At 49.3% G+C, this 21,232-nt stretch overlaps 9 protein-coding genes across 9 annotated transcripts; 1 reads left to right on the top strand and 8 right to left on the bottom strand. All coding sequences in view use genetic code 12, as the record gives it.

Annotated features, from left to right (window-relative positions):
• Nucleotides 1-917: 917 nt before the first annotated feature.
• DIURU_001862 (uncharacterized protein) lies at nucleotides 918-2,834 on the bottom strand (the record flags this gene model as incomplete). Its single annotated transcript, XM_034154452.1, has 1 exon — nucleotides 918-2,834. One exon carries the CDS (start codon nucleotides 2,832-2,834, stop codon nucleotides 918-920), a length of 1,917 nt encoding a protein of 638 aa, XP_034013396.1.
• A 1,665-nt stretch (nucleotides 2,835-4,499) lies between these two features.
• DIURU_001861 (uncharacterized protein) lies at nucleotides 4,500-6,023 on the bottom strand (the record flags this gene model as incomplete). The annotated part of the gene is made up of 1 exon (XM_034154451.1): nucleotides 4,500-6,023. One exon carries the CDS (start codon nucleotides 6,021-6,023, stop codon nucleotides 4,500-4,502), a length of 1,524 nt encoding a protein of 507 aa, XP_034013395.1.
• A 1,256-nt stretch (nucleotides 6,024-7,279) lies between these two features.
• On the bottom strand, nucleotides 7,280-7,579 carry DIURU_001860 (uncharacterized protein; the record flags this gene model as incomplete). The annotated part of the gene is made up of 1 exon (XM_034154450.1): nucleotides 7,280-7,579. The coding sequence occupies one exon, from the start codon at nucleotides 7,577-7,579 to the stop codon at nucleotides 7,280-7,282; it is 300 nt and encodes a 99-aa protein (XP_034013394.1).
• Nucleotides 7,580-9,230: 1,651 nt separating this feature from the next.
• On the bottom strand, nucleotides 9,231-9,593 carry DIURU_001859 (uncharacterized protein; the record flags this gene model as incomplete). Its single annotated transcript, XM_034154448.1, has 1 exon — nucleotides 9,231-9,593. One exon carries the CDS (start codon nucleotides 9,591-9,593, stop codon nucleotides 9,231-9,233), a length of 363 nt encoding a protein of 120 aa, XP_034013393.1.
• Nucleotides 9,594-11,963: 2,370 nt separating this feature from the next.
• DIURU_001858 (uncharacterized protein) lies at nucleotides 11,964-12,248 on the bottom strand (the record flags this gene model as incomplete). Its single annotated transcript, XM_034154447.1, has 1 exon — nucleotides 11,964-12,248. One exon carries the CDS (start codon nucleotides 12,246-12,248, stop codon nucleotides 11,964-11,966), a length of 285 nt encoding a protein of 94 aa, XP_034013392.1.
• Nucleotides 12,249-12,806: 558 nt separating this feature from the next.
• DIURU_001857 (MFS transporter) lies at nucleotides 12,807-14,549 on the bottom strand (the record flags this gene model as incomplete). The annotated part of the gene is made up of 1 exon (XM_034154446.1): nucleotides 12,807-14,549. One exon carries the CDS (start codon nucleotides 14,547-14,549, stop codon nucleotides 12,807-12,809), a length of 1,743 nt encoding a protein of 580 aa, XP_034013391.1.
• Nucleotides 14,550-16,305: 1,756 nt separating this feature from the next.
• DIURU_001856 (uncharacterized protein) lies at nucleotides 16,306-16,923 on the bottom strand (the record flags this gene model as incomplete). Its single annotated transcript, XM_034154445.1, has 1 exon — nucleotides 16,306-16,923. The coding sequence occupies one exon, from the start codon at nucleotides 16,921-16,923 to the stop codon at nucleotides 16,306-16,308; it is 618 nt and encodes a 205-aa protein (XP_034013390.1).
• A 474-nt stretch (nucleotides 16,924-17,397) lies between these two features.
• Nucleotides 17,398-18,588, bottom strand: DIURU_001855 (uncharacterized protein; the record flags this gene model as incomplete). Its single annotated transcript, XM_034154444.1, has 1 exon — nucleotides 17,398-18,588. One exon carries the CDS (start codon nucleotides 18,586-18,588, stop codon nucleotides 17,398-17,400), a length of 1,191 nt encoding a protein of 396 aa, XP_034013389.1.
• Nucleotides 18,589-19,896: 1,308 nt separating this feature from the next.
• On the top strand, nucleotides 19,897-20,766 carry DIURU_001854 (C2H2-type zinc finger protein; the record flags this gene model as incomplete). Its single annotated transcript, XM_034154443.1, has 1 exon — nucleotides 19,897-20,766. The coding sequence occupies one exon, from the start codon at nucleotides 19,897-19,899 to the stop codon at nucleotides 20,764-20,766; it is 870 nt and encodes a 289-aa protein (XP_034013388.1).
• Between the last annotated feature and the right edge of the window lie 466 nt (nucleotides 20,767-21,232).

The raw sequence follows: 21,232 nt of genomic DNA, 5'->3' as shown, positions 1-21,232 counted from the left end.
AAAAAAAAAAAAAATACAGGGCAAATGCCGAGGGCCGCATCTTCTCGGGCGCTCGAGATGGCCATCTCGAGCTCCCACCCAATAAGAATGAACCTGATAGATGCAAGGAGTCTGTGAGGTAATCCGTCATACAGCTCGAGACATCTAGGGTGTAAACCTGGGTTCATGGCCCACTATGGCAGGGCGGCTCTACGTTACGCGTACCGTAGAGACTTCCGGTTTTAGGACCGGATTATCGCCGGTCCAGGGCATCGAACTATTCCCCCATGGGAATGTATGGAATAGTTCGCGGCCGAGGTCCATATGCATGGACCTCTTCGCATCACAGGATGCGGAGTCAAACCTTCCCGAGTCTCGGCCGCCGGGACCAGGGACCTCGAGAGCGCCGCCGGGCTACGCACCGGCGAGCCTGTTGTTCCCTAGTTGATCCGGGGTGCTCGACCCGGTATAGGACGCACGTGACCATGACCATGGTCACATACGATTTGTTACAACAGAGTCTTCTTAAGTTGGGTTTATATGGTGATGCAGATGCATCGTAGTTTTGACCCTATCCTCTCTAATTTAGAATTTAATGATCAAATGACTACATAATACTCAAATTCCAAAACCAGGATAGGCCATGGTAGCTTGATAAATCATAAGCCCTCGGTATATGATGACGTTAAGCCACTCCTTATTTGTCGATTGTTGAATCCTCACTCGATTACGACTAACAGTGTCTATGGTCACCAGCAAAAAATGTCAATCATACAGAATAGAATGGTTTGAATCAATCAATGTACTTTAAATCATGTATGAATTGTATCTAATGAACTTGAATGTTTAGAAATTCGATAAACACTTACTTTCGAGGAATCCACCCCTAGGTTTGGTATCAAATGTATTATAGGCTAATTAACTTGTTAAAAAAATCACTAGTACCCGTCGGCACGGCCCAACTTACGCCAGTAGTCACTGACGCCGTGGTATTCGCGGTCCTTGTCGACCCAGAAAATCCCATTCATCGCCGTGAGAGTACCCAGTTCGCTGATGTTGTTCTTTCTTTGTTCCAAGCTCTTAATCCCACCAGGGTAAAGATCCTCGAAAAGAGTACGGTTCTCAATCATCACTTCCTCAGGAATCAATTGGTGGTGGAGACGAGGGTAGGCCATGGCGTCAAGCAACGTGTAGTTGTAGAAGTAGACACCAGCAATCACTTGAAGAATGGCAGTGGGGATTCTCAGCCCACCAGCACAGCCAATAACCATTTCGGGACGGCCACCTTCATCGACAATGATGGTGGGGGTAGTCAGCGAAAGCGGGTGCTTGAACGGTCTGATGAAGTTGTGCACCGAGGGTCTCAAGCCAAAGGCGTTAGCAGCATCAGGAGTAGAGAAATCGTCCATCTGGTTGTTCAAAATGATCCCCGTCTGGTTGTCGTAGACAAGACTGCCAAACAACAAGTTGACGGTCGTCGTCATCCCCACGGAGTTGTTGTTGGCGTCAACCACCGAGAAGTGAGACGTGCCCATCAGCTTGGCGTTGTCGTAGTCAGGGCCATAGTTTTCCCAGGGGAAAGTCGTGTTATCGGCGTACTTCTTTTGCTTGAGGACATCTTCAATCCACTGGTCACCGGTGTAGTTCTTCACCAAGTTGAAGGTGTAGTTGGCAGGAGTGTCGCCGAAACGAGTTCTGATTGCCGCAAGCCATTTAAACAGTTCCACCAACTTGTGAAGGAACAAGTCCTGGTCGTCGTGGTCAAACACTTTGCTGAAAAACTTCAAACCAGCCAACATCGCCAACCCCAGCGAGGTACCTTTAGAGGCATACACTTGACGTTTACCTTGAGGGAAGTCCACGGTGACATGAATAGGCTTTTCCACGGTGGCGTCGTAGTTTCCGAAATCAGTAGCTTCCAACACCCCACCGAACTTTTGAGCCAGAGCCGCCATCAGTCTCGCCAAGTCGCCCTCAGGGTCGTAAAAGATATCAGCACTGCCGGAGTTAGCAATTTTTTCCAACGTGTTGGCGTAGTTAGGTCTCTTGATCAAATCGCCTTCCTTAACCAAAGTGCGGTTAGCGTTACCAGTACTGTTAGCACCGCCCTTATAGATGAAATCCCACAGAGCCATAAGCTCAGGCGATTCAGGGAATGCCTTTTCCAGCTCAGTCTCAAGGATCAGGGCAAAGAGAGCCGAGCACGGCCACCCTTCACGGTTAAGCTTGATCACGGGTTCAAACAATTGTTTCCAGGTGAGGTTACCCGACCCGTGCCAGCTGTACAAGTTCCATAACCCTTTCAATTCACCAGGGACACCGACAGCAAGCCCGCCAATGGTGGATTGGACGGGGTCATCCTTGAACATGTACTTAGAAGCACCGGCGGGAGCAAACTCACGAGCGTTGATGGAGATGACGTCATCCTGGTGCTTAGACAAGATGAAGCCACCACCACCGATACCCAGCGAGTGGGAATTGACGGAACCAATGCACAAGGCAACAGTGATGGCAGCGTCAGCAGCGTTACCACCTTTTTGGAGGATTTCCTTACCCATAGTCGAACACAAGGGGACGTCACAGGCGACCATGGCCTGCTTCCCAGTCACCAAAAGGTTCTGATCAGGGTGGATCAGAGGCTGGCCCACCTTGTCCAGCAACGGGTCGGCCCGTTTGCGCAAAAGGACACCAACTTCAGCGTAAGGGTCGAGCACCCGCACATGGCGTTTATACTTGGGAGCAGCGGCGAGCGGCTGAGGAGCACCAGCGCGATGTACTGTCACAAAGCATATGCCAAGGATACCCAAGAGGGCGATCACCGAAAGGCGGGCCAACTTGGTAGAGAGTGATGCCATTGTTTATTGGGCCAGAAAAAGCATGGGGAATTGCTGAAGTAATTATAGTCTAGGGAATTGGGGAGGTAGCGGGGCATTGTTCATTTCCTCCGTAAACACCCGCAAATAGGGTTACACCTACGAGTGGCCCTTAGCGGCGTTTTTCGACGCCGTGTGCCTGTACGCCGTAGGGGCGATTTCTGTATAGGGTACAGTTTGCATAATGTGCAGGGCAATTCGTATACACCCAACAGCAAGGTATACTTTCAGCAGCATGCCTTAGTGAACCAATTGCCACTGCCAATTGAGTTTGTGGCAATTTTTTATAGTATTCCTTTAGTCAGGTACCAGTGTCAGCCCTTTGTTGAGATTGTGTCGCTACTGGTAGTCTAGCAATTTAAGTATGATAGACCCAGCGAGATGCGCCGAGAGTTGCCAAGGCGACGGGTGCCAGGGCAACGTGCCAGGGGAAAACAAGGCGGGAGCAGTGCGGCATCGCTGAGGGCTATTTCCAGCGGGTAGGTGGACTATTGTGTAAGCGGGTCAACCACGGGCTCCCAATTCCGCATTTACATACAAAAAATAGTGTGGGGTAGCGATGAGTGCCGTGCGACCCTGGTCAACGCCGCAGCCTTAAGGACCTTCCCCACAAACAGCTAGAGGAGAATGCGACAATGCGACAATACGACAGTGCTCCGAGATTTACCCCACAATTTGTTGAACGAATACCCCTTTGAAGGCGGGGACTGAATGGGGTGCAAATACGGAGGAATGGGGGTGCCAATTCGATTATCGAGAACTCGATCGATGTCGCCATAAGTGTTACCGTATCGATGAGATGTGGCTTTTCAGACAAAACGGCGATCCTGGCGAGTGTGGCGGGAGATGCAGAAGACCATCCAATTGAGAATTATGCAATTGACTCCGAATGCATGGCAATCTTTCAACAATTTCAATTGACTTCGACAATTGGGGGTAGGTTCGAGGGGTAGAGGAAGATGTTGGGGAACTTCGAGGAGTTAAAAGAAACCAGTAAAGAAATGTAGTACAGTTTGCATGTCATTACGAATGAGTTGCCACCGTGATAAGCGTTTAGGCGATGAGCATCGAGCCCGGCAGACGGCGCCGGTAACGGCCGCTGGAACCGAGGGGTACGGGACCAGGTGTTGAGGGGAATCTATGAGGTAGAGAAACGACGACGGTGGATCATTGCCATCCACTCAATACACAAACATTGGTCCTGGTCCAGTTTTCATCGAACTCATGAACATTATCAGAGCTGAGTTCATCGACGCTATTCCTCGTTAGGATTGTGATGCCAGCAGGGCCAAGTTCTTCTTTCCTATGCATCCCCTTGGCGAATTTGAAAACGCAAATGACGTAATAACCTCTGTCACCAAGTTTCGCACCATAAATCTCAATCAGCACAAAGAGAGCTTCACGAATGAGCGACGACACACAGCTAGGCTAACGTAGACATTAGAACAAGTCCATTGAAGCTACAGCGATGCCCATTGTTTGGTGTTGTAGATCCTGGGAGCCACCTCTGGTCATAGTATGGACAAATAAGGCCTCCATGACTTGAAAGGCGATGGACTTGTGGGACTTGCACTGAACATGAGCGATAATGTCGAACTTTCCTACCTTCAGTCAAACTAAATGTGAATATTAAAGATATATGCAAAGCTAATCGAATCTCAGCAACGCCAGCGCCAACACGTCCTCTTCTTCGGGGGTACCCTGGGCCTCCAACTCCCGTTTCCGTCTCAACTCGTTCTCCCGCTTCATATTGCGTTCGGCCCACAATTTGCGTTCGTCGATAACGTTCTTGCGCTTATTACGAATCTGTTTGCGGAACTTAGAGTTCTTTTCCGGGACGTCGGGGCGTAACTCGACCTTGTCGGAAATCGGTTCCGTCACTGCCGGCATCGACACGTGCTCGGCACGCGGGTCGACGGTACCGATAGTGGTAGGATCGAGGGCAATCAGGTCTGCCGGCAACTTATTAAGCAACGCCCGCACCTCCAGTTCTTGTCTCTGCTTAGCCGACTCGTAAGGGTTGATTTCAAGAGCATCGTAGTTGGCTTCCCCGGCGCCAGGGACGATGATCAGTTCTACCCCTTTAGCGTGGCCCACCCCCAAGATATCTTCAAACGGGACAAACTGGGTGTTTTCCACGCGGCTGCCGGGTACCAAGTGTTTCATATAAGGTTCCCATTGCTTTTCCGTCAGAAATAAGTCCTTCCACACCGTCACGTGAGTGTTCCAGGCCACCAGCACTAACCCTCTGTCAGAGATATCCACCAGCTGTGCCGGTGTCGGAGTATGGTAGTAGTTTAATTCTTGGTATTTGCGCAAGTCCCACACCCGAATCAGCTTATCGGCCCCGGCCACCACCATATATTTCCCCTCACGGTCAATCGCCAAATCTCTTACGGGGCCTCGGGAGCACTGAATCTTGGCTAACGGGGTCAGCATCGACGGCAGCCACAACAGCACCGACCCATTAGCGTGGCCCAAGTGCATCACTGCGTTCCAGGGGTTCTGTTTCATCAGCTGGGTCGGCCCCAATTTGGTGCGATGAGCACTGACAAGCTCCCCCGTCAGGGTATCGCAGTATTTAAGCCACCCACTGTGGCCGGCACCAACCAAAAGGAAGTGGTAGGGTAAGAAGTCCAAGAGCGTCATCTCGGTAAAGTGCTTTAACCGGTGGATTTCCGTGCCTCGATGGTCGTAGATGAAGGTATACTTCTTCTGGGCGGCAGCGAAGTACTGGTTGTTATGGAGATAGTGGATGGCATTAACGGTTTCCCCCAAGTGTAACTCACATCCAAGCTTGCCCAACCGCCAGTCCATCAGCGCCACGTGCCCCTTGCGGCCCCCGATCAACATGTGGCGCCCGTTTCTCAGAAAGTCCACCGAGTAGGGGCCAAACTCGGTCAATTTGAAGTTGAATTTCTTTGTGGCGGTCTGGTAGTCGACCTCCTTGACGATGTCCCGCTGTTGGAAGTGGTAGGTCTTCTCCATCCCCTCGGCTTCGAGCATACCCGCTTCTTCGGCGAGCAACAACTCCGTCAGCGCCGCCTGCTCCACTGCCTCCTGGTAGCGTTCATCCGTCCGCTTGATCTGCGCCTGGATGCGGCGGTCTTTACGTGGTTTGCGGACCTTGGCCGTGGCCGTGGCCTTGAGCTCACGTTCGTACTTGGACATCGGGGGTGATAAGGCGATGAGGAAGGGTCCGCGCGCGATGAGATGAGGGGGTGGCGTGGGTGCAAGAACTGGGCAAATATGGGTAGGAAGGGCTTGGAAATGGTAGGGAATGGTTAAAGGAGGGTAAGGATGATGGTGGTGGGGTTAGATTTTGAGTTTTGGCGGCGTGTGCGGAAATTGGGTACTTGAAGTTAATTGCAGGTCAATAGGCAATTTTTACACAAAAATATATAGCCTTTATGGCCAAGTGGTAAGGCACCTCACTAGTAATGAGGAGATCGTCAGTTCGAATCTGGCTGAAGGCATCCGTGCGGGCGCGCACTGGACTCCCCACCTGAAGGCGCCTGGACCTTGGTAGGAGGAGAACCCCGTGAGAAGACTAAATGAGTGGACTCGGAGGGACGCAAATAAACAAACGGTGTATAAGACCTACGGGGCATCATCGGGCTCATAACCTGGCAACTACTGCCCGGGCCAAGGAAGGTCCGGGAACTGGCCAAATGTGTGGCTGGGCCTCTAAAAGGGGGGTTAATATATTACAAATGTCGAGGTGATGGATCCCACCCGACATCTAGCGCGACGCTACCAACTGGTTATTAAGAGATAGGGCTCATCAAACCATCTCGGGGACTACCAGAGATAAATGTCCCCACCCCCCTTTTTGCCCTCCTAGTCTATGTTTCCAGATACAGTTTCTATTACCTGTCAAGTGTAGTGGATCCAAGGCTGGGCTTTTAGAAGAACTAGACATTAGTTTGTCAAAATTATTGAGGAAAACGGATTTCTTCTTGTTAACGCCTGGAAGTTTTCTGGCCAGCGGTTGAATGATTGTATGACAAATCGCACCTAAACTACTTGTTGATGGAATAGAAACTACACTGATGTTAAACTGATCATTCGTTAGATTGATTCATCACATTAAAAACGGGTTTCACGACCTTGTATGCGAATTGTTCCAGACATTCCCAGTCTCAGCATCCAACAACCACTACTGTAACAATTCAAAGCAATTTGTTCACTTACAAGTCATCAATCATGGCCTTGTTCATCCCACTTTTATTTTCTGCCAAAGTCTTTTGTGTGTCTCCTTTTCAAAAACATCGCCGCAATTAGCAAATTCGTAATATAATGAGACAGCGGTAACGATTTTTCGGAAGGCCTCTTGTTGGTCATCAGTAGAAGACTTCATCAACGAAACTCTATAAGCATTCATGCACAGCACTAACACATTAAGAAGGTGGCATTTGTTGTTCAAGTCATGGTAGCGTTGTAAGCAGAGGACCTTCAGGAGCCCAGATTCGTTGACCGAGTCTTCGTTTGTTGGTAGATCCCAAGAATACTTCAGACATAGTCTTGCAAAAGTACTCATATTCATCGTCATCGTATTCAGGACAAGTGCTGTCGAGTTGTTTGTATTTGGCTCTGATCTCGGCTTCAACTTTAACCCTGGCATCATAGCGAATCTTAGCTTCAGCTTCCTCCTTAGCTTCTTTCTCTTCCAGGGCTTTCAAATAAGCCTGCATTTCGGCGATGCATTCCTCTCTGGCACCATCCATTTTTCGTTAAACTCAATGGCTGGATCACGTATAATATATAGTTGCCGAGAGAGGTTGGAGCTTCCTAAACCCCCTGAGTCATCCAAGTGCGAGAATGCGCCGCGACGTCCGCTGCAAGCGAAGTTTCAGAAGTGTCCACAAATATCACGACCCCATCTACGCTTAATACACTGCGGCGAAGGTTCCCTTACCCTGATATTCATTAGACTCTTGCGAAGTTAAGTCTATATATAATAACCGCCCCCTCTAACCGGAGACTAAGCCCCAACCACGATCCGCCCCTGGCATCCAATAGGGAGGCACATGCACACCAAACCGAACCGCTGAAATCATAGTCGGCAATTCAAAGCGCATGCGACAATCGTTTCCCCTCGCCACTATCTGGCGTGCATACGTCATCTCACTAGAAGGATCGGCGCTGACGTCAGTATATAGCACTGCGTGCCGAGAAGCTGGACGATTAATAGCTCCATTAATTTCGCCTGTATTTGTTACGCCAATACTGGTACCTATAGCTCTCTCAGGCTCGCAAAGTCCAACGTCGGCATTCTCGCGAGCTTCCCCTCATTTGTCGATGAGCCATTAAAAAATATGGCTGGCCACGACCAAGATAAAAGGATCTACTGGTTTCTGTTATTGAAATCAGCCCACTAATTGAGCGAGCAACCCCATTCCCGTGACATTTATCTCGCTGGTTGGGGCTGATACTACAACTGTGCCAATTCATACAGTAATGGCAAACACCGACGTGTATATGGACCCTCGATTTTCAAGAGAAGACCAACCACATCTACTCCCAGGTATCAAGTGGTACACCTGCCCTCTTACATCTCCATGAGAAGGTGTCCATACCTATTGGTATTACAGGGCTAAAACCTCGTTTCGTTACATTCAAGTATAGAATTCACGTGCCATTCATATAAACCAAATTATCTCAACATATTCATTATTGTTCTCCATTATCATCGTCCAGGTCCAGCTCATTCATACCCAACCAAACACGAGCTTGCCTTTCACAATTCAAGTTAAGTACTTTCCAAGCCCATAACCTATGCTCAGGTACAGTCCTAATATGTTCGGCAAGTATATGACCCCAACAGCTCATCGGACTCTCATCACATTCCGCGTAATCGTGTTCAATAATGTACTTCAACAGAATCTTCATAACCTGAAGGTTCTTGACAACCCACGGGTACAATTCCTTTTCATTTTCGGGCCGGGTACGTAAGTAATTGACATCGATGTTCAATCTGGTGAAGTATTCACTTCTCATTCTTGCTAAGGTGGTGGTTATTGGAAGAGAAGACTGAAGTGCGACAAACAGGTGCAATATAAAGCTTTATTTTGGATACAGAACAATTGTGATCCACGATGACTCAAAGGCTGGTCACGATTTCCCATACCACACATGCAGTGACGCCAAAATCACAAATTTCAAATGCATTACGATGACGCTTGTTCTTCTACAAGCGCCTATGACAAATATTGCAGTACCCTTGTTTTAGGGGAGGGTGCAAAGGCCCTATTGAATACCAGCACACCGAATGCATGTGATTACTCAAACAATTGGTGAATCACACGAGTGTTCTCTCAAAGATATTATAGGGCAAGATTTTAGTTTTCTTACATTCAGTTTAGACTTCACGTGTCATTATAAATATATCACAATATCGTCCAGGTCCAGCTCATCGTCCAGGTCCAGCTCATCGTCCAGGTCCAACTCATCCATGCATAGCAAATTCCGGGCTTGCTTTTCGCAATCCAAATTAAGTATTTTCTCAGCCCATTTCATGTACTCAGGTTTAGTCTTGATCTTATGAATAAGGATGTCAGCCTTCAAACACTCCAAACTTCCGTCATCCTTCAAGTTATCGTTTTCCAAAAGTAGTTTCAACAGCCTTTTCATAAGCTTGAGATTTTCAAGAACCCACGGATACAAATTGTCACCCGAAGTTGGTGGGGTGTTTAGAATGATGGATTCGTTGTCCAGTATGGATATGGTATCACTGTCCATTTTTAGGAAGGCGACGGTTGTTGGAAAAGAAAAATAGAGTGCGACCAACAGGTGAAATACACAGCTTTATATTGGACACTGAGCAATTGCGCTTTACAATGCGTCAACGGCTGTCTACGGAACATCTGTGCTTCACGATGACTCGAAGGCTGGTCACGATTTCTTATTGCACACATGCCGTGACGCCGTAATCATGAAATGCAAATGCATTACGATGACGCTGGTTTTTCCACAAGAAAACCTGCAATACCCCTGTGCATGGGAAGGGTCCAAAGGCCTCATTAGTACAATATGGTGACGGACAACACGACAATACTCCATTAGCTTTTGGCTTTTGATGGACGTCTGAAGCAAGCGCACTTTGATTAGCTAGCGTAGTGTCACGGTGGTTTATGAGTCACACATGGATTAATGACCGAGAATGCGATTATTTGTTAGGTTTCAGTGTGCACAGAGTTCCTTTCCGCAGATTTACAGAGGGGTACCCGCAGAGGGAAGCGTCAACTTGCAGCAGTGCGGCGATGCACTGCATGTACCTAGATATAATCGTTAGTAGTACAAGATATACGAGCTGAGGACGGCACTAGTCCCAATCTCTTTTCAAGGAGGGTATTTAACAACTTCCCCGGTTTTGAAAATGTGAGAACTTTCAGAGAAAGCCATTGCCGGCGAGGAAGAATGTGTGTCTATAACCTTCCCCTCATTCCGCGCGTAACCCATAGCCTCACGGCCCCGTGTACGCCTCCAACGCCACCCACGACGACAAAGTCAGAAATTCGTTTGGTCAAGTGGGATCCTAGTATATTCACGTCTACATCAATTTGAAACCTAGTAATACACAATACGTGATTACTGCTATTGTTGACCTTTTGAGGTCTCGAATTGCTTCGCCTCATCAATATACGCCTTCATCGCTGGTATCGCTTGGGGATATCTCGCTAACAAATGATCAAAGCATGCTTTTAACTCATGATTTGTCTTACAAAAATTGTAGTTATCGTCCATCAAATCCTTTATTTGTCTTCATCAACTCAGCATTCTAACTCAACAACCGATCAATATCTCTCACCAACCGACCATTATGCCTCACCAACCGTTCATTCGATGATTGTTGAGCTTCTATCATCACAATTCATCTCAGCTTCAACTGAGCGTTCTCTTCCCACCACGGCTGTTTCGATTGAGACTGTCTGTGCAAATTCTGCTCCAAATTTTCCACAAGCACCAACAAGTTCTCAATCTTCTCCATGAACTCCAGCAGTGTCGCTCCCATGTTCTCTTGTAGATGTGGCCAAGCCCGTGGAAATGCCTACCAGTATCGAGCCCAAGTGCGAGAAGTCCGAAAAAAGAGGTCCGTGATATCAGTGGCGAGTGTGGCAGGATCAAGGGCACTCTTTGTCATGATGTGCTAATGAAGTAACGTCAAGTAATAATGCCGAGGAACTAGTGATGTTGAGCAAAACTCTTCTAGTTTCAATACCTTCTTTGGTTGGACCTCGGTGCACGTACAAGCTTGACCCACGTATGTGCCGATCTCTTGGAGCCCCCTATTGTAGATGAGGCAGGTTGAGGGAAGTAGAGAAGTGAAGAGCCATGCTATTTACAGACAGCGAGCACCATGGGTTTGCAAAGGGGTTTAAGGCTGAGGCTCATTTCCAAACGACACGCATTCGCTTAGATGACAAAATCAGCCACCTGGTAAGTTGTTGCGTCCCTGAGCCACGTCGCTCTGATCACTATCAAATGGATTCAATCGCTGTGACTACATGATCATCATCAAGGCTTACATTTTATTTCATCTCTCATGTTATTCAAATACTATATATGGGGCTATTCCTGTAAGGCAAGCACCAAATCCGTCAACCGCTCGATTTCGGCTTGGTCTTCGCGATGTATTTGGATCAATCGTTCCCCCCACTTATCCCACTCTTTTTGGGCTTCCGCTTGTCTTTGTTTCAAGAAAGCGATCGTCTTTTCCATTCGCTTCACTTTCATCTTCAACAGTCTAATCTCAGCGGCGCACGACCGCTGTCTCTTTTGCTTTCTCGTCTTGTAGACGTTTATGAGCCACTCAAAGATCATGGTGAGTGTATGAAGAAGAGGAGAATTGGAAAATATTACTGGATTTCAAAAGTGAATGGCGCGATGGGGTCACTCTTTTGATGCAATACGACTGGTATAGCGATACGAGCACGCAACCGCACCAGGGATCTAAGGATCTCCTCCCGAGCCACAAAGGCAAAACTAAGTACTAAGATCTCGTATCCGTGATTAGATGATGTATTCACTGAACTCACTACTTAGACGTTACCCTAGTTCAACTGGTATCGGACTATTCTCAAAGGATTGAATTCCACACTCAAACTGCCACTAATGGTTCAACAAGCCGTACAATTCAGCTATCACCTTAGCGTCCTTCAATGCCGCCGTCTCCTCCTCCAATATCACCACTCTTGCCCGCAAATAAGCCAATTCCCATCTCAACTCGTCCACTTTCGCTACCAATCTGGTAGTTTCAGCGTCGCGTGCCGTCTGTCCCAACTGCGTCGCTCTAGCCTTCGAGCGCTTGATCCCAACAGCGCCGGCCGGACGTTTTGCGCCCATTTTACCCTGGAAGTACCGGTTGGGCCCCGCAAACCACTTGAGTAAAATCATGTTGATTGTCTTAAAGGAATTAGATACTTGAACTACGTGGCAAGTCATATATGGTCGTATACGCGATGAGGTCATTCCCTCGAGAGACTATACGGTGGGCTCAGCCCTATACGAAGCGGTACGCATAGTGCCAACGGGGTCGACTGAGAGGCCACTAATTATTAAGCAATTACGTATAGTTTGAGAGTATTTGAAACTATCAAGTGGTTCCGTCTCACATAGAAGCTCTTTGATTGTAGGCATTATACTAACTCTTATAAACTGAGAAGGTACGGCGGTGGGATGACAGTCTTAGTTAAGATCCATTGATAACTCCAAGTGACAGCACTCTGGAACTACTGACATATACCTGAACAATTCAGGTTCTGAGTCTCTCTTTGACTGGATCTTTTTGCAGACTACGAGTTAGTTCGAAGCCCCCCAATTCCAGTGAAGTAAGGAACACATCTCCTATGTCGAGTACACTAGGTGAGGAATAATAAACCTACGATGGTTGATCTACGTTGCGATTTCAGAAAGTCATGGTATGGATTATATATGCGAAGTATTAACGGCGCCCTAATGCATTTCCGGGGAGTAGGCGTACTTGGAGAACTTTCTGATCTTGGCCCCGTAGATGAAGAACAAGAAGGGGATGAGGCAGCACGCGAGGGAGATGAACCCCATCAACGACGTCGCCCACTCGTACCCCAACCTGTGGTACATCTGGATGGTGAACAAGGGGACACACGCCCCCCACACCAGCCGCACGAACGTCTTCGCCGCCAACGCCGACGCCGCGTAGTGCTGGTACGAGTCGACGATGTAGTTGTTGGCCGGGTTGTACAACCCACAGAAGCCAAAGCCACACGCCAACCCCGAGAAACACGGCCCCGCCCACAGCACGTGCGGGTACGACAGCCACGCGAATGGGAACAACCCGACGGGCACAAAAAAGCACGAGTACATCATGGGGATCAACCGGAGCTCGGGGGGAGGCAATTCCCCTTTGTCACGGTACACCTGGGCCTTGCGGTTGTACTGGGCGTTGAAGATGGGGGCGATGGCGGTGGCGATGATCACACCCACGCCAATAGGGATAAACATGATCCCCGTCTTCGACGCACTCCAGCCCTTGCCTTCCATGTACACCAAGGGGTAGGCAAAGAAGAACATGTAGAGCAACCCGTAGAGGACCAGCATGTACATCGTCATCAAGAACACGATCAACTCGAAGAGGAGCAAGAACGGGCGCAAAAGCGACACCTTGGCGGTCTCCTTAAACGAAAGGGGCTTCAATTCGGCGTAGGTCTTGTATCTGTTGTCTCCCGTGGCCACTCTAAGCTTTTTGGCGCGGCGTTTGAGCAATGTCGGCGAGTGGGTCTCGGGGACCACCAACACCAAGATGATATAGGCGAAGCCGGCGACGATCAAAAACGTCCAGTAGATCCATCTCCAGGTGGGGGCGTGGTCGGCAAGCAAACCACCAAAGATGGGACCGCACACGGGACCCAAAAACGGGGCGGCGGAGAAGATGGCCATGGCCACTCCTCTCTGGGGGCCGTCCCACACGTCGGCCAACGACCCGCCAATAAGACACATGGGAGCCGAGAACGCAAGCCCATCGAGAAGACGACAAATGATCATGGTGCCGATGTTTTTCGCAACCCCACAGGGGACAATAAACACGAGGGCCACCCCCAAAGTCGCGACATACACGGGTTTTCTGCCCACTTCCTCAGAGATGGGGGCGAAAACCAAGGGGCCAAAGCCGAAACCAAGGACAAACATCGTCACCGACGCCAAGATGATCACTTCTTCGGATACGCCAAAGTAGGCGGCGGGGCGCTCTAAATCACCGGTGACGATGGCGGAACCAAGGGCGACGACGAAACACGTAAGCCCCAACACCATCGTGTAGAGCCACCGCTTGGCGTTGGAGGTGTTTTTCGGGTTCTCCGGATCGTTCTCGACCCAGTCGACAATTCTCAACCCCGTTTCGGCGTCGATGGGGTACTTCCAGGGGTCGTGCTCGTTGAAGTCCGAGTTCGGGTCCGGGTGGGTTTCGACCTTGTGGACGTCGTAAGGGTTTTCCAACGGGCCCAACTGGCCGGCGTCCTCCTCCAATTGCGAAATTACTCGGTCAACACCCGGATTATTGTGTAATAACTCAGCATCGGTGGCGTCTTTAGAGTAGACCAGCGCCCTCAGCTTGGTAAGGTGCGCGGCGCTACCATGCGGGTACCCCGCCTTCTCATCGGCGTACCCCTTCTCCAGGTGGATGCTCACGTTGTCCACGGACGCGGTGTCGGTCGAGCTCATGGTGGCGATCTCGATGGGGTGGGAGCGCCGCTGCTTTTATAGTGTGGTGGTGGCGGGGCGGCGACGCAAGCAGTTGTCGGCGCCGCAAGCGGTGTCGGCGGCGCCTTCAGCCGCGCAGGGCTGCGACTACAAAGTGAAGCCGTGTGAGGCGTAGGATCTGGCAAATCTGGGGAAAGTGGTACAATAAGAGAATAAACGGAGGATTTTGCGAGTATTATTAAGTGAAGAATGGTCGCCTTGGCGGCTCGTGGGGCTGAGGCTTTGTGGTCGGGGAGCGGCGCACCTGATGGTTGCGATCTATACTTTTGTCGGCGCCGATCGCTGGGCGCTGTTTGCGCTATTTTCTCTTTGGCGCACGCGCGGCGCCGACCGATGGGAGCGCCCTACGGCGCTATAGGTGAGACCACCACAATGGCCCCAGCCCCCCGAAATAGGCCTCCACACAGAGAGTATAGAGATAAAGAAGTGCTGGTTAGTATATTTATGGCTGTTAGAATAGGCCGTCAATGTCTTTTCCCCGGGTTGTCTCCCAAATTCTCCTGGTAATTGTGCCTCTTGGCGAGACGGTGGGCGCCTCAATCGCCGAGCCGACGGGCGCGCCGACGTCCCAAGAGGCAACCCCAGAATTGCGACCACCCACACTACCCTCAATACCACCCAGAACACTCTATTCCCAATTGAAATTCCGGTTAAATTATAAACTATTGTGATCTACGACTCCTTATATATGGGTGAGCAATTTCTTTAGCCGCCGGCCTTTATTGTTGAGGCGTTTATGGGTAGAGGAGGGGTGCGGTAGTTTAAGTCGGCTCGGTGACAAAAAGGGCCCCCGCCGAGATGTAAAACCCTCACCAGCCGCGCCGAAACCAGGGCTAATAACTAAGAACAGGGCTCAAAACTAATATTTGGCAGGCGTAGTACTAGGCGTTTCTGCGGGGTTTTCCTGTCTCGCTTGCGCCGGTACTACCGCTGATTGCGGTATAATTGATGGCACGTCATTTTCTCGTGGTTTCGCCGATCTACCGGGGGCGAAGTAGAGGGGTGTCGTAATAGTAGTGCGATGACGACGGAATTGGGTGCCAGATGAAGTAACTAATTGCGCTCCAACAACTACTACTACTAATATAATCAAGAAATAGATGTGATTCTAGTGAAGATCTAATGATCGATTAAACATCGACTACCAGTGAAATAAACTGTTTGTATGACGATTGATTTATTTTAGTTTTTATTAGTCTTCAAAGACTTAAACCTTTATGGATTGATTTGTTAGTGGATTAACCACTAATTAGCTGAGAGCTATAGCTAGAGGTCTCCAACGTAATGCTGGCTCTAATGTCAAGGCTTGGACATAGCTCTATGACGTCAGTGGATAATCTGAGACAATTCCCCTTGCCGACTCCGCACTGAAGCGTGATTAAAGGGTAATTCACTCACCAGCAAACAAAAGAGACCACGAAATCACTCAGTCCAAGCCCGTGTTACACCAGCGGTGGTTACCCTTAATCACTCACTCATCCGTAAAGGCCATATTAATCACTCACCAGCCATAAATAGAAAGAAAAAGCCCTCATTTAAAGGCCGACAATCCTTGAAATTGCTGAGATAACCGACAACTGTTAATGCTGGCTGAGTAATTGGATTGAAAACCCCTCACTTTGGTCCTAGAGCTGGTCAAAACAACCGATTAATAATCCCTCACTGAAAGACTGACAGTGGACTTATCAAGACTCAGATACTCCTTCTCTCTCCTCAATTATTCCTGGGGTTGATCGAGAAAGTTTGGATTATTTTGTAGTTTCGTCAAGAACTTATCCCACCATTGGTCAAACGCTTTCATCGGCACTTTCCCCTGGGCATCGATAAAACTCCCCAAATAGTTATAGGCATTGCCCACCACTCGCTTAGCCAACTCAGCAATATCGTTATTTGACGCTTGTGTCGTCAGGCGGACTGGAGCAGCAACTACCATGCTGTTTGCAGTGGTAGTAGTAGTGGCCGGCTTATTTGCCGCTAGTTGGGCCAATTGAGCCTCGGCATTCGCGGTAGTTTCAATCTGGAAGCCAATATTGACGTCATCGCCCATCATATCGTCGTCAGCCATGCCACTATTATTAGTAACATCTCCCGTTTTGAGCTTATAGATCGCCAGCGGCTTATTCGGGTTGATACCCCCTAAAAGCCGAAACTCGCCGTTTTTCACTTGAAAGTACACCAAAGCCGTGTAGTTGGCGTCGACAAACTCGGAGTTAGGAAGCATGAACACCAGGATGTGGCCGACGTTCAGCGCCAGCGGGATCTTGATCCCCCATTGGTTCAGGTCTAGCTGCTCCGCCACCTGCATCGGCCGCCCCAGACACACCGCAGCAAACATGTTTCACGATTGGTAAGAGAATTGAGTGGGAAGGAAACGGATGGGGCCGGTGGGTTCCGTGGTTGTTGTGGTGGTGGTTGCTCGTATATATAAGGGTAAGGCGCGCGCGCGGGTGTTTGCTATAGAACCCCATGGAATTCCATGACAAAGGGGGTACAAAAACAGGAGGAACTTAACTAAAATGAGGCTACAACAAATTAGAAACGTTAGAGAAGTGTTTCTATAGCCAAGAAAGCCTCAGATTGGCCAATCTGGCCAATGTGCTCTTTGTTTGTCTGGTACCACAAACCACGTCATTTTCATTGTCATAAGCCGCCCGCGTGGCCCAATGGTTAAGGCGCTCGACTTCTAATCGAGCGATTGTGGGTTCGAATCCCGCCGTGGGTTATTTTTTAAATCGCGATGAACACTGACTTAACTAATTTTTAATTACTTGAAATCATTTTCATGAGTCTGGTTTCGTTACTATATACATTAATTAACTTCGACGACGGTTCTGGCATCGATTTTGCCGGTATCCATCGCGAGAACACCAATATTATACTGGTCAAAATCGACGATAAACTTGGCCAATTTCGCCTGTAACTTCTGTCGAAGCTCCAACTCCGCCAGTTCTCGAGCTACAGGGTCAGCAATATCGGATATCTGTTTAAAAACATTGATATCTTCGATCAATTGTCGTTCAAGACACGCCTCGGCTAACTCCTCCGCCAGTAGGTCAAATAGAGTTCCGTTACCGTTTAACCCGGATAAGTAGTAGTTGTCGACGACGAGGTAGTTGTAATATTGTTGGAGGCGTTGGCGTATGGTCGATTCCGGGTACCAGTTGCTCGGAATTAATCTCGGAATAATTCGTGAGACGCGACAAAGCAAGCGGGCTTCGTCTAATGGGATCAGGTAGGCCGTCTGCATGGCACCATTAACTTTTTCGTCGATAGTTTGGTACCGTTGACGCTTTAATTGGTCTAATTCCGCCGTATATTTGGGGAACCCCCAAAGCTTAGGTAAGAGATTAGGTAACACGCACGTCGACGGAGTTACTTCAGGTAAGAAATAACATAATAACGGCGTCAGTTCCTCAAATATAACAAATATCACGGCAAATGACGGTAATTTGTAAAAATCTTTTTTGGTGCGGCGGATGGTTTGGTAGTCCAGTCGGGAAATGGCGAATAAATTGGCTTCTGGCAGTGATGACGTCATCGATGATGACTTAGACTTCAGTTGAGATTTACTTTCGTAAATAACTGTCAGTAACTCCTCAGTGAGTTTCAGGAAGTTCGTCGGCATTTTCCGCACCTCGGCCCCTGTAGCATCGGCTTCCAAAAGGTACGTCTTCTTTTGTAAATCTGAAACAAACTTATGGTTATTCCAGACGTTGACGATTCCATTTTTGTAAAACTTAAGAAGTTGTTTGGCAAACCCAAACGTTTGTTTCAACTTAAGTTTCAAACCTGCAGCATCAGGGTTAGCCTGAGCAATCTCAGCGTTTAACTGAGCTTTTGGTTTCAACGGTGTTGGCAACGTGTGCGGGGCATTCACCGCCAAATTGACAGTTGAAACACCGGTGGTGTTCCATATCAGCTGCACCAACGGGTTCTCAGTTTTCGCCACCAGCCACGCCCCGGGCAGCAGCGGCACTTTGAAAAACCCCTGGCGAAGCATTTGGTGTGGTGAGCAGACAACGTGTGGAGCGCGCACAGTTGAAATATCGTCCTGTTTGAAAAATTGCGCTTCTGGAAAAACGCAATTTATGACATCAGGAACTCAGGAGATGAGCATATGAAACCCATGGCGTAACCACCTTGAAACAGTGTTTCAAATAAATCTTGTAAGTGATGGCGTGTTTCGACGCGTCGATGGTGCTTGAGTGGATTTTTTGTCGGAGATACGCCGCGAATATAACTGGCTCTATTGTATTCGGCATCGACGCCACAGGTTTCAAGTGTCACGAGTGTCAGGTGTCAACCGTTTCAGGTGGGGGGAAGTCTCAGATTATCAGTGTCTGACAGCGAGCGCCGAATCAGTAAGCGGCGGCATCGTTGCCAATTATAGCCTGAGATAACGTGATCAGTAGGTGACTTCGTAGGTGATACGTGGGTGTGATGGCGTCATGGCCCCGTATGCTATCTCCGAGGGGACCCTTTTTTTTGACGCAACTTTAAAACTGACATTGATACAGGGGGACGGACGAAGCCCTGCCTGATGCACGTCAAATTTACCCAACTGTAATTAGCCCTGGTTTCGCGTAATTGGTACCTAAAGCCGCGGCAAGGGCTAGGCGTGGGAGATCCTTCTGTCCGGCTACTGGTCGTACATCTCTCACACACACGTCACGTCTCAGGGCTGACGTTGCTTAGTAATCATAGCTGTCACTAGAGTAAGCAGAATAACTCCGAAACACCATTCAAAACATGGACTTGAAACCTTTGAATTTATTTAATTGCGGGGATCGTTTAATCACTCACTGATTGAGGCCTAAAGACTATGCGGCACTGGTGCCAGAAGCGGCGACAATTGTGGCGTCGCCTGTCGCGCTCAGTTTTTTTTTTTTTTTTGGCGTTTTTGGCACTGTCGGCGCTGATGGCGCTGATGGCGCCCTAAGCGCCTCGTCCCTCCGCGACGCGAGTCGCACCGCGAAATCCGATCCGAGGGAGCGGTGACAGCACCGTTTGGTTCCATGGGGCTGAGCTATCTCCACCAATAATGGTGCTAACGACTTCAAAAGACCTGCTTTGAATAGCTAGACTACGGTTTAACCGATGCCACAGTCATTTTGATCCGCTCAAGTTCGTCGTTAGTCGATTTTGAACCAAGTTGTCGATGTCGCGAATGCACGTGATCTAGCATATTCGCCGTCGCTGCCTAAGCAGAGACGGGGAAAACTGTGGTTGCCCTCTCTCGGCGCCTTTCCTCCCTCCCATTTATGTAACCAGACCACCGCAGGATTCTTCTGGTTTCTGAGACAAACGCATGGACCGGTTACCGTTTGACTTCCCCCCGGCGCGCCCGCTGCCGCCGGTGAAGCGGGCCAAGTTCCCCGGCGCCCCCGCCCCCAGTGGCTCTGCCGCCGCCGGCAACGGGGTGCCGCAACCGCTTCTACCCTTCCCGCGAGACCACCATCTGAGCGCCGCCGCTGGCGGCGCCACCGCCCTCAATTCCACCCCTACTACTGCTAACGGCGTTCACGGCAGCGCTCACGTCACTCCCGGCGGCGCTCACGGCGCACATAGCGCTCACAGCGCCCACGGCGCCGGCGACCTGGAGCTGGACGAGGACGAGCGCTTCCTCCGACTAGCACGCGAGGCGCTCGTCGCCACCGCCACCTCCGGCGACGGCACTCAGCTCGTCGACCCCACCATTCAAGATTTACTCCAGCGGCTCCAGTACGCCCTGCTGCCTCACGGCAATCCCATTCGACAAAGCAGCAAGATCGAGGCTAATTCCAACGGTCAATTAAACATTCAAGGTTTCTACCAGCTGTTCCCTAATTTATCTAATGATATCTTTATGGATATTAGCCACCCGGTTTCCTCCGGGTCGCTCCCGCTGCACCCGGGTGGTCCCGGGGCGCCCAGACCCCACTCGCGGACGCTGCTGTCAGAATATGACGATACCGACGACGGTAAGCGTTTCAGATGTGACAAGTGCTCGCAAACTTTCCGGCGGCTGAGTGATTTGAAACGCCATGAGAAACAACACTTGCTGGTGCCGGCAAACATTTGTGACTTGTGCGGCAAAGGCTTCGCCCGTAAAGACGCCCTTAAGAGGCATCGTGACACCCAGACGTGTCGGCGCAATGCCGAGAAGAAGCTCTACTTGGATAACTTGGCGTACCGATAATTATAGTAAAATGGGGCTCCCTGGTGGAGTCCTCTGAGTCTAGAGAATTTTTTATAGAGTATCAAGTCCGTAACTTGAAACACAAGTACCGTAACTTGTGAGACATTTTGTGGAACAGCTTGTGGAACAGCTTGTGAAACAACTTGTGAAACACAAGCCTCTAACTCGTTATAGAAACTACTGGTTATAGACACGGAAAGTACTTTGCTTAGTTATAGAGCTAAAGTCCAGGTTGAATAGACGCTATAAGTATCTAAGCGATAGTCGGAGACATTTATCATCTTTAATTGGGGCACTATTTAAATGTAGCTCAGTGTTTACAATGACACTCCTTCTGTATGGGACAAATGGCCAATAGTTAAGTTTCAGCAACAACGGCCCCCCCAGACCGAATGTGGTTGATGATATTTGGTTCTAGCAACATCATTTTCATCAAAGCCAAAGAGGTGAAACGTATGTTTAGTTC

Source organism: Diutina rugosa (assembly GCF_008704595.1).
Source record: "Diutina rugosa strain CBS 613 chromosome Unknown scaffold32_size146972, whole genome shotgun sequence".
Lineage (NCBI taxonomy): Eukaryota > Fungi > Ascomycota > Pichiomycetes > Serinales > Debaryomycetaceae > Diutina > Diutina rugosa.
The sequence above is the reverse complement of the archived record's forward strand: the minus strand, read 5'-3'. Positions and strand labels throughout refer to the sequence as shown.